The following is an 11,118-nucleotide window of genomic DNA, read 5'->3' as shown; positions in this document are numbered from 1 at the left end:
TTCTGCCTGGAAGCTTCAGCTCTGATCCAGACCTGTCCTGCTCCATGGTTTTGGCTTGACAGGTAAATGGTGGGGGGAGGTGGAGGCCTTCCAACCCAAGCCACCCTTGGGCCGGTGACCCAGGAGAAGAGCGAAAGATGATGGGCACTGGGACAGGCAGAAAGGTTTTTGTAAAGGATTCCCATAGGGTTGAATCACCGTGGCCCTGCTGTCCCCACAACGTTACAGCTTTATACAAAAACGGCCCCTCCCATGGGCCCGCCCCTCGGAGAGGGAGTCTGGGAGGATCCACCAGAGAGGTGCCCCCTGAGGACATTGGAGGGCGAGGGGTGACATCAGCACTCTGGGTGCGTGTTAAGGGTGGCGGGGGTGGGGGGTGTGTGGCGGGTACAGACAAGGCCGGGGGCTCCCTCCTCACCTCGTGCCCTTTCTTCAGGGCCTTCTCGGATCCTCCGAGCTGTGCGCCTTTGTGTCAGGGCTGGTTGCCCCGGGATCCGCCCCTCTGTAGGCTGTCTTCATAGTAGCAGCCCCTTTTATCCCTGGCCTGCCCCTGACGCCAGGCACCCAGAGATCACACGTTTTATCTGAGAATGGGGTCCCACAGAATCCAGACTCTGCCCCTTCGGCCCAACTCAACCTCCAGGGTGGTCCAGAGAACACCCACCAGGTACACAGAGGTAGAGCTTTCCCAGGCGTAAAGTCATAGCTGAGAGCTGTATTTCTTTTCTTTTTTTGCATTCACTTTAAAAACATTTTTTCTTTTTAAATTGGAGGATAATTGCTTGACAGTGTTGCGTTGTGTCTGCTGTACAGCAACGTGAATCAGCTATAGCTCAGCTCAGTGCACTGCAATGACCTTGAGGGTGCGATGGGGGTGGTGGGAGAGCTGTACTTCTAATCAGTGTGAGGTGAGGGGGGAACCACCTGTGTCGTCGGCTGCCTCACTTCTCATTGCGGACTTCAGACAGCAGGGTTCGGTAAAGGGCTTTCCGGGACACTGAGGCGGAGAACTGGGTGAATACAGCCTCGGGAACGTTGAAATGCAATCGCTTGGTCACGTAATCGTAGTCAAGGTCTTCTTCCTCTTTTTCCCTAAAGGGCAAACATTTTAAACTTTTGCCAGATATTTGATTTTCCCTGCACAGGATGACCTTGAAACTGAAACTCCAGTTGAGTAGTCTCGATCTCATTTCACTAGATGGCGCTTTCTTTTGTGGCCTTTCAGACTATGACTCAATGTCTAGGAGCAAAAAAAGACAAACTTGACCACATAATGATAACATTTGTAGGGGGAACATACACAGAGTCAAAGATAAATGACAATATGGGGAAAGCATTAGCAATTCTCATCATGAGGGCTGATCTCATGATGATGAACTTCTAGAAATCAATAAGAAAATAATCCAGCAGTGCAATAAAAATGAGAAGGTTCCGAAGAAAAGATCCAAATGGTGCTTAACCACAGGGAAAAAAAACTCTTGCAGTGATAAATGCAAACTAAAATGGCATTGAAATGTCAGTTTTCACCAATTTGAGTACCTGAATAGTGGAAGACCATTCTATCACCGGGCTTCCCAGGTGGCGCTAGTGGGAAAAGAACCCTCCTGCCGTGGAGGAAACAAAAGAGGCAGGTTGGATCCCTGGGTGGGGAAGATCCCCTGGAGGAGGGCATGCCAGCCCACTCCAGTATTCTTGCCTGGAGAATCCCAAGGGCAGAGGAGCCTGGCAGGCCTATAGTCTATAGGGTTGCAAGGAGTTGGACACAACTGAAGCAACTTAGCACGCTCTGACATGCTAAATAATACAACTCTTAATGGGGGCAATTTGTAACTATCTATAAATATTATGACACGACTTAGTGACTAATACCACCACCACCATAAATAATACAAATGTTCTTACTTTTTCACCCAGAAATTCCACCTTTGGGAGTTTATCCTGTAATTACTTTTGCATACAAATGAAAACAAGTGTGTAAAATACTTGCATTATTTAGAATAGCAAAGGATTGGGGAAAACTCAAGTACCCATCAGTGAAGGACTAGGTAAATAAATTGTGACACATTCACAAAACAGAATATTATTCAATGCTAAAAATGGATGAAAGCGCTTTATACTGCTATGGAAAGCTTTCTAATATATACTGTTAACTGGATTAAAAACAAGTGGTACAATAAGGTTTTTATATGCCACCTTTGTCTAACAGAGGAGAAAAATAAGAATTACAGTTCTCTGTGTTTCATGCTACATGAAGAAATACTGGAAGTTTACAAAAGAGATGGGTAAAAGCAATTACCTGTTAAGAATAAATGGAGGAGACAGAAGCAGAGTGTAAGGAAAATTGACATTTCTCAGTGTCAACTTTATAGTGTTGGTTTTTGAGCCATAGATAGCGATTTTATTTTAAATGAGTAATAGAGCTATTATCTATATTATGTTAAAGTAAAACAATAAAATTTTAAAAGAAAAACAACAAAATACTACTTTAAGTGATATTTTGAAATCTACCACTGTAAAAAAAAATACTTGTTTTATTTATAAAGTCATTTTTTTCAAAGAAGAACAGTTTATATAAGAAGCTGTTTCATGGTACTGAATTTGCTGAATGAATCTCCAGTCACCTAGGAGCCTGGTGAAAAACACATATTTCTGAGTAATCCCCAGGATGTTCAGAGTTCCAAGTCTCTAGGTTTATTAATTCGTATTTAAATAAACAATTAGGCACAAAATTGCCGTGGGTATTTACACTTCAGTAATTTACTCCCTAAGTTAGAGTTTCCTTTTGACCTGGGGACTGTCACGCCAACTTAAACTTACAAAGAATACCACCCTGCCTTGGTTCCACAACCGCCTTTTGTTTTCATGGGGATTGTCTCAACTTTGTCACACTGTTAGTAGTTAAGTGCCCACAAAGCTTTTTGTTTGGTGGAAGTTTAGACAGGTCAGGCAGATGCCACGTGAAGCCTTTCTTCATCTTCGACAGCAGGGGGCAGCCTTTCCTCATTTTTTGGTTCGACTTAACCAGCTGCACTCAGTGTGGCCACTTGAGGGGGCAAGAATGCCATAGTGCTCAGGGTACCCAAGGGAAAGCTTGCTGGTTACCTGTGTGCCTTTCTCAAGGTGGGTGTTGGGATGTAGGGAGGAGACCTGCAAATAATATCTATGTAATTTTTAAAACTTTTGCATGTGAATTGATCCATTTTAACCCAAACTTTGTCCCCTAATTTCCCAGATGTAACTGAAGTCTGGAGAGGCTAAAGGGTCCCCCAAAGTGGCAGGAGACAAGGAGAAAGGGCTGGAACCAGCACTCCGGCCTCCTCATTTAAAATCTGGGACTCTCCTAGGTGCTGATCCCAAGCCCTGAAGCCCTACTCCTCAGGCAATCTCACCTCCAGTAGCCAGACTGAGAGCTCCCTCCCATGCCCTCTGCTTCAAACCTTGGGCAAATTACTGGATTTTTAAAAAACTCCAGTCTCCTTAACTGCCTTCAATGAAGGAGACTCGGGTTCCCTGGATAAGGAAGATTCCCTTGAGAAGGGAATGGCTACCCACTCCAGTATCCTGCCTGGAGAATTCCAGGGACAGAGGAGCCTGGCAGGCTACAGTCCATGGTGTCGCCAAGAGTCAGACACGACTGAGCAACTAACACTAACACTACTTAACTGTAAAACGGGAATGATGATGATAAAATAAGACCTACCTTACGGACCTCTTGTGAGACATAAATAATACATCTAAAGGTTTATGGGCTTCCCAGGTGGCGCTAGTGGTAGAGAACCCACCTGCTAATTCAAGAGACATAAGAGACTTGGGTCCGATCCCTGGGTTGGGAAGATCCCCTGAAGGAGGGCATGGCAATCCATTCTGGTATTCTTGCCTGGAGAAACCCATGGACCGAGCAGCCTGGCGGCCTATAGACCATGGGGTCGTAAAGCGTTGGACACGACTGAGCGAATGAACAGCAAAAGGTTTATTGGGCTTCCCAGTGGTGCTAGTCATAAAGAACCTGCCTGCCAGTGCAGGAAACGTAAGAGACATGGGTTTGATCCCTGGACCGGGAATATCCCCTGGAGGAGGGCATGGCAATCCACTCCAGTATTCTTGCTTGGAGAATCCCATGGACAGAGGAGCCTGGCGGGCTATAGTCCATGGGGTCGAAAAGAGTTGGACACGACTGAAGTGAGTTAGCATGCACACATGCAGAAAGGTTTGTCACGTGCCTGCATATAGCTAGTCAAGGTGTTGGTGACTGCTGTTTTCACAGACAGTACTGGTCTAGAGCTTTCTCTGTCACATTGGTTCTCAAGCTCTGACATCCATCAGGATGCCTTGGAAGTCTTGTTAAAAGCAAGCTGCTGGGCTCCATCTAAGAATTCCTGACTCAGTAGGTCTGGGGTGGAGCCTAATAATTTGCGTTTCTCCTGAATTCCCAGGTGATTCTGGTCCTTCTGGTCCAGGGACCACACTTTGAGAACTGTTCTTCTGGAAGGCCTTTTCTTCAGTATATTTTCTTCCTCTTCTAGCTCATACTTCATTCATTCAACCCCTGGCTGCCTATTATATCTCAGCTGTTGTTTAATCATTAGACATACCAGGATGAGTAAGACAAGATGTCTTCTATAAGAAGCTCATGGTTGAAGGCCACGGTAGGCACATCCATACACACTAAGCAACATGAGCAGAACTGTGATAGAAGGAAGCGTGGAAGAGAATGAGGACTCCTTACTCAGACCAGGGGGTCATGGAGCCAGTGCAGAGGTATGGGGAAGAGAATGGGGAGCAGGAAGAGTCAAGGACTTTTCTGAAGAGGGTGAACAGGTGGGTGGGCAGGGCATTGTGTCAAATGGAGCAGTAGTGTCCAGAGCTGGAGGTCAGAGGTACACGGCATGTTGGAAGAACCCCCAGCACTTCTGAGCCCTGAGGCACTGCAGGGGAAGGGAGGGGTGAGGAAACCCAGGCTGGAAACACAGGCAGGGCCAGAGCAGGAAAAACCGTGTGTCTCTGTGATGAGGAGCTTGGCTTCTACTTCGAAAGCTGTGGGGCAGCAGGAAAGGTATTAACCAGAAAGTGAACAACACACAGGATCTCTCTGAGCACAGGCTTAGAAGACTGCAAGGAGATAAGTGCCCCTTAGGAAGTGCTGCAGGCAGGGGATGAGCTGGAGAGATGTTGAGTAGCAGAGCTGACGGGCGGCAGCTGGAGGGCCCATGAGGTAGGGTAGAGGAAGCAGGGGTTGGGCTTGGGGGCCGGGCAAATAGAGGCCAACTCCAAATCTGTCATTTGCTGGACGAGGGATGTGGGTGAACTGACAACCTCGTCTGAACCTCTGTTTCCTTGTCCGTATCTCCAGAATAATAAACACTGCAGAGGTAGAGGGAACTAAATGTGAAAGTGCCTATCAAGGACTCAGGAGGGTGTTCGTATCATCACGTGGGAAAAACAGAAGGCAGGTTTCTCAGGAGAGGGAGGGAGAGAGACCCGGGGAGGTCTCATCTCCCTCAGACACATTAGCTGGTCCTGGGGAAACATGGGCCAGTGGGGCCTCCTGCTTCCAGGAGGGAACACGTGCTGGGGACACGGAGGGGACTCAGAAAAGGCCAAGGTGATTGGCAGGTGCTTCCCTAGGCGTGGGGACCAGTGAGCGGAGGTGTGGGATCTTACAGACCACGCCCCACACATGTGTGCATGCATGTACACGCATCAGCTCCGTACTCATGACACAGAGACAAACCAAGGCAAATGCAGCCTTTTTGGAATGAAGTTTCTCCAGGGACCCCTCCCCCTGATGATATTCTCTGCGTTCCTTCTCTTTACACGTGGGCTTCCCTGGGGGCTCAGATGGTAAAGAATCTGCCTGCAATGGGGGAGACCCAGTCTCTGAGTTGGGAAGATCCCCTGGAGAAGGAAATGGCTACCCACTCCAGTATTCTTGCCTGGAAAATCCCATGGACAGAGAAACCTGGTGGGTTACAGTCCACGGGATCACAGAGAGTCAGACACGACTGGGTGACTTTCACTTTTGCTGTTATACCAGTGTGCCCTGGAACACATTTGGGAAGGGGGTGCATTTGTAAGGGGTAGTGCCCTGTCTGACCTCAGGTGGGAGGGTGTTTCCCAGAGTAGGGGTGGGGGTTGACGAAGAAGGTGCACACCTGGGCAAGTAGAGCAGTCTCTTTATTAGCATAATGATGGCAGAGGGGCAGGGCTTCAGCTGTTGGCGGCAATGGTCTCCTGAATCCAGTCCACGTAGTTGCAGACCTTGGTGTAGACCCCAGGCTTGCCCTTCTGGGCACAGCCGTAGCCCCAGGACACAATGCCCTGGAGCTGTCCGTTGCAAGCCACAGGGCCGCCAGAGTCACCCTGGGGAGGAAGTGATGAGATAAGCTTTATAAACAGAGAACAAAAGGGAGCGGGAGCCACACACAGTCTGAACCTCACAAGACTCTGTTCCCATTGCTCTGGGCCCCACGCCCTTCTCACTGTCAAGAGAGGCCACAGTCGAGCCTCCCTGTTTCTCCAGGGGACCATCAGCCCACAGCCCTGGGCGTTCACATCCTGCCCCCAGGGAGGCTGCCACACCTGGGCAGGCATCTCACCTGGCAGGAATCCTTGCCTCCCTCCAGGAAGCCAGCGCAGATCATGTTGTTAGTGATCTGTCCAGGGTACGAGGCTTCACAGTCGGCGTGGCTCAGCAGCGGGGCCTCCAGGCATTGCAGCAGGTCCGGGTAGTTGACTTTGAGGAACAGGAAGGGATCAAGGAAAGGAAAATGTGGGTTAGGATGGGAAGGGGGATGGCAACCCAGGGCTGAACCCTGAGGGCGGCCAGAAGAGGTCCCCAATGAACATTGAGTTTCAATTCCCGGAAGGCTGGCTGCGGACCCCTTTCTAAAGGTGCTAAGAGCAGGGGCCACATCTGTCCTGTCTTTTGATTCTCGGGCTCAAGTCCGGGACACTTGCCCCTCTCGTACCCAGCACAGAGTCCTGTATGTGTAGTAGGTACTTGATGGGAATTTGTAGATTGGAAGCAAAGACTGGAACCAAGCTCAGGCGATGCTCAGTTCTGGGCAGTGTGGGTAGGTCAGAGGGTGAAGACGTGAGGGTCCCACTCACCGCCACTGCTCAGGGTGTTGCCCCAGCCGGAGATGAGGCACTCGGTGCCTGCGGAAGCACAGGCACTGGGCAGAGCCAAGGTGGACACCCGGGCATTGATGACCGCAGGCGTGGAGAGTTTGATCAGCAGGATGTCATTGTCCAGAGTCCAGCTGCTGTACTTGGGGTGGCGGATGATCTTGGACGCATCGATGAACTGCTCACCACCCTCCAAGACATCAATATTGTATTCTCCCAGCCTCACCTGGATGTGGCTGTTGAGGGTAAGCACAGTTAAGGACTTTTTGTCCACAGGGCCATGTCCCCTAGGGGTTCTTCCTGCTTGCAGGAGGGGGTGTAGGAATGTCAAGGGCTGTAGAGGGGTGGTAGGTCAGTGCAGGTGTGAAACAACAACCTTTGTGCTTCAGGGGCCTTGGCAATGGAGAAGGGATACAGTGAAGGGGTCCGGCTAGGGACCATCTGCTTTTCCAGCCGCCTTTCCCACACCCCACATGCATTCAGTGCCCAGTGCCCTGGGTGCAAATGCACCATTTCAACTTCCCCAGACATCCTTCAACCTCTGCAACCTCTCCCTCCTTTCTTGATCTGGTAAGGGCCACCATCCTGTGTGATCTGATTTGTCTGTCCGTCTGTCCATCTTAAGTCTTTCACTCATGTCCGACTCTTTGCGACCTCATGGACTGTAGCCCACCAGGTTCCTCTCTCCATGGGATTCTCCAGGCAAGAATACTAGAGTGGGGGTCCATGCCTTCCTCCAGGAGATCTTTCCCACCCAGGGATCAAACCTGCGTCTCTTATATCTCCTGCACTGGCAGCTGGGTTCTTTACCACTAGCTCTATTTGTGATCTAATACAGCACTTCTCAGAGAACAGCCACAGGACCGGCACCATCAGTCACCTGGGAACGAGTTAGGAACTCCAATTCTCTCTTCTACCCAGACCCTTGCATCAGGGTTTCTGCATCAGAAACCCTGGAGGAGGGACCCAGCAGCATGTGTTGTAACAGGCCCTCCAGGTGATTATTGTGTGCATTCAGGTTGGAGAACCCTTGCTTTTGGGAGTGATTCTCAGTTCTGCCCAGGAGTATAGAATTGCCAGAGGCAGAGAGTGTTGAAAACTCACCAATATTCAGACTCGTCCTAAAAATTCTGAGTTAAATGGGAACTAGGAATCATAATAATTTTTTTAAATGAAAAAAAAAATCTTACAAGGTTTTAACATGCAGCCAACTGGCAAAGATTATTTGTGTGAGGTCTTTCCCCACTTTTCCCACTGGCTATTCCCACCTTCAAAATAGTCTGTGCCTACTTTTTATGGGACTTTCCAGATGGCACCAGTGGTAAAGAACCTATGCCAGCCAATGCATAACACCCCGGGTTTGATCCCTGGATTGGGAATATCCCCTGGAGGAGGGCATGGCAACCCACTCCAGTATTCTTGCCTGGAGAATCCCATAGACAGAGGAGCCTGGCAGGTGCCCCTCTTCACCCACAGCTCCTGCCGAGTCAGCTGCCGTTGCCCACTTCTTCTTCTGTTCCCCATCATCATTCTGAGCTCTGGACGGACCCCAGCTCTTCCAGAGGGCCCTGGGAAGTGGGCTTAGTCATCAGGGGCCCAGCACTTACTACTGGTAGCAGTGAGCCGCGGACACCACCCACTGGTCATTGATGAGGGAGCCCCCGCAGAAGTGGTAGCCAGCATTCAGGGACACCTGGTAAGGGACGGAATTCTCCGCGCAGGTGTAGCCCCCGACGATCTTGTCATCGTCGTCCGAGGGGAAAGCCACTTGAGTGGAAGCAGGGGAGGAGAGGCTGATTCAGGAAGAGGGTGGAGCCCGGAGCCCTGTGGCTGGACTCTGCTAATTAGGATTCCTGACCGAGCACAGGGAGGGGAGGAAGGCCACCAGGGAGCATCCCTGGCTGGTCTCACAGCAGGTAGTTCTCCCGAGTCGCTGTGTGTCTGCAGGGCACAGAGCTAGGGACCCTGCAGGGGCTCCGGCTCAGACTTCCCTGGGGGCACCAGGGCAAGGACAGTGAACCCCGTCATGGTGCACTCAGCATCGTAGGGTCTGAATGCGGTCCTCTCACCCACTGGCTGCTTCTCTCCCTTTTATTCATCACCATTGTACTCCTCGCTGCAGTTTCAGCTCCAGTCTGTCACGATGGGTTGGCCTCACTAGGGAGATGTGGCTACAAAGCCTTGGCTTTGCTGTGCCAGCTCCTCCCATAGCTCACACCTGAGCAGGGAGCCTAGGTACCCTTTGCGCAGGACAAAGGTGGTTACTGTTATTGGCCAATAGAACAGTGATTCGCAGCTGTGGCTATACATCTGGGAATCTTAAAACTACTCAGGAAGCTTAAACAGTCAGTGCATGGGTCACAGCCTCAGGCCAATAAACAGGACTCCACCGTGAGTCACCTTCGGCCTCCCCAGGAGCATCCGAAGCTAGGAACAGCTCGAGTGGAGTTACCTACGGTTGTCACGGCCAAGACTTAAGGCCTGGCTCATTTCACAGACCGTCTCCACCTGGTTTGCCTTTCTCGCCTCTCCCAACAAAGCCCCAAAATGGATGGACGAGAGGATGGGAGTGGAACAGGGCAGAAGGTGAGAGAAGTGAAGGTTAAAGAGAGCCCCAGAGTGGGAAGGAGGGGTGCTGGCCAGGGAGGGGAGAACACACAGGGGTAGAACAGGAGAGGCCGGAGGAATGGTGAAGCGTGTATCTCTGCCAGGAGAGGGGCTAGTGGAACCTGAAGCGATGCGTGGGACTCACCAGCAGCTCCCACAAAGGCAAGGATCAGCAGGGGATGCATGGTGGAGAAGTGTGCTTGCGGGGCTGGTGGCAAGCCTTTATACCTTCCGAGGAGAGGGAGGGGGTGGAGGGGGACCACCCCTCCCAGGACAAACACACCTGCAGCTTCCCTTGTCCTGGACTCTTGCATCAGTTCTGCTGTGTTTGGCCACTCTGTGGATTCATGACCTCCGGGTCATAAGGAAACTTACTTTCTGAGGACACAGAGGAAGACTAGCTGACTCTTAGGAGGATGTTCTGGGGTGAGGCACACAGGGGAAGCCAAAACCCCGATTCCCACAGCTGAGCCTTCTTAAACCGAGCGGATGATGGAAATGAGGAGGAAGGGAAAGCAGAATGACCCGGGACCCTGGGGATCCTCTGACCTCATGGAGATTTACTCAACTTACTTTAAGGAAGGGCTGATATTAGTAGCAAACTTGGCCGCTTGGTATCCTGAGGTCCCATGAGAGGAAAGAAGTCTTGCCTATGTCATACCTGTACACAAAAAGAACCTGGTCAAGTCTCAACTACGGGGTCAGAAGGTCAAAGCCCAAGCCTTAGGCAACCAGGACCCCAACACCAGGAAGTCATGAGAAGGGAGAGGCAGAGTTTCTTGTGAGTCTGGGCCTTCAAGCTGGCTCTCCTTCCTACCGGAGCTTGAGGGACTGGGTCGGGGGAGGCATTTGGAGGGAGGAGAGGCCAAGGATTAAGTAGGCATTTACCTGATGCACTGGGGTAATAAGAGACCGGTGTCGTATTCCTCCTCTTCCTCACTATCAAGACACTTGTCTTTCTCATCACTCACGCAGCCTTGGGTTCTCTTTAAGCAGCCTCCTGGTCACCCTGGGAGCCTGCACTAATGGTGATGAAAATTGCCCACACCTGCTAGGAACTGACAGCCTGAGCCAGAATTATATGTTCCGGATCAGATTTTAGAAAAAAGGTTTGAACAATGGTAAATCTCAGTCCTTATCAGGGAATCAGCGGTAGGTAGAGAAACTGGTGCGCGATAAAGGTTGAGAATGTGTGCGCATGCGCTCAGTCGATCCAACTCTGCAGCCTCGTAACCCATCAGGCTCCTCTGTCCATGAAACTGAGTGATTAAAAACAACGTTGAAGGTGGGGGGATTCTGGAATTTTCTTTTCTTTTTTTTTTTTGATGCAGTGAGACTCTTTTGCTGGGCTCAGTGCAGAGTGAATCTTCCTGGAAATTATCT

At 50.5% G+C, this 11,118-nt stretch overlaps 1 protein-coding gene and 1 gene segment (V, D, J or C); both read right to left on the bottom strand.

Moving 5' to 3' along the window:
• Window positions 1-4,660, bottom strand: part of LOC104999499 — a 12,712-nt gene extending 8,052 nt beyond the window's left edge. The window contains 3 exon segments of the C gene segment in view: window positions 419-513; window positions 946-1,092; window positions 4,593-4,660. Of these exon segments, the coding sequence occupies window positions 419-513; window positions 946-1,092; window positions 4,593-4,660 (310 nt within the window).
• A 1,496-nt stretch (window positions 4,661-6,156) lies between these two features.
• On the bottom strand, window positions 6,157-9,927 carry PRSS2 (protease, serine, 2 (trypsin 2)). Its single transcript, XM_010854993.1, has 5 exons — window positions 9,881-9,927; window positions 8,736-8,895; window positions 7,111-7,364; window positions 6,597-6,733; window positions 6,157-6,360 (listed from the first exon to the last, which is right to left on the bottom strand). Exons 1-5 carry the CDS (start codon window positions 9,918-9,920, stop codon window positions 6,208-6,210), a joined length of 744 nt encoding a protein of 247 aa, XP_010853295.1. The 5' UTR covers window positions 9,921-9,927; the 3' UTR covers window positions 6,157-6,207.
• Between the last annotated feature and the right edge of the window lie 1,191 nt (window positions 9,928-11,118).

Source organism: Bison bison, unplaced genomic scaffold (assembly GCF_000754665.1).
Source record: "Bison bison bison isolate TAMUID 2011002044 unplaced genomic scaffold, Bison_UMD1.0 scf7180017864352, whole genome shotgun sequence".
NCBI lineage: Eukaryota > Metazoa > Chordata > Mammalia > Artiodactyla > Bovidae > Bison > Bison bison.
The sequence above is the reverse complement of the archived record's forward strand: the minus strand, read 5'-3'. Positions and strand labels throughout refer to the sequence as shown.

What these genes read in the sequence shown, in the direction of transcription:
- PRSS2 (XM_010854993.1), bottom strand. Translation starts at nt 9,920, where the DNA reads ATGCATCCCCTGCTGATCCTTGCCTTTGTGGGAGCTGCTG. An exon ending in TGCCTTTGTGGGAGCTGCTG is followed by an intron (nt 8,896 to 9,880) that starts GTGAGTCCCACG and finishes CTTCCACTCAAG; the next exon opens with TGGCTTTCCCCTCGGACGAC. An exon ending in CAACACCCTGAGCAGTGGCG is followed by an intron (nt 6,734 to 7,110) that starts GTGAGTGGGACC and finishes TGTTCCTCAAAG; the next exon opens with TCAACTACCCGGACCTGCTG.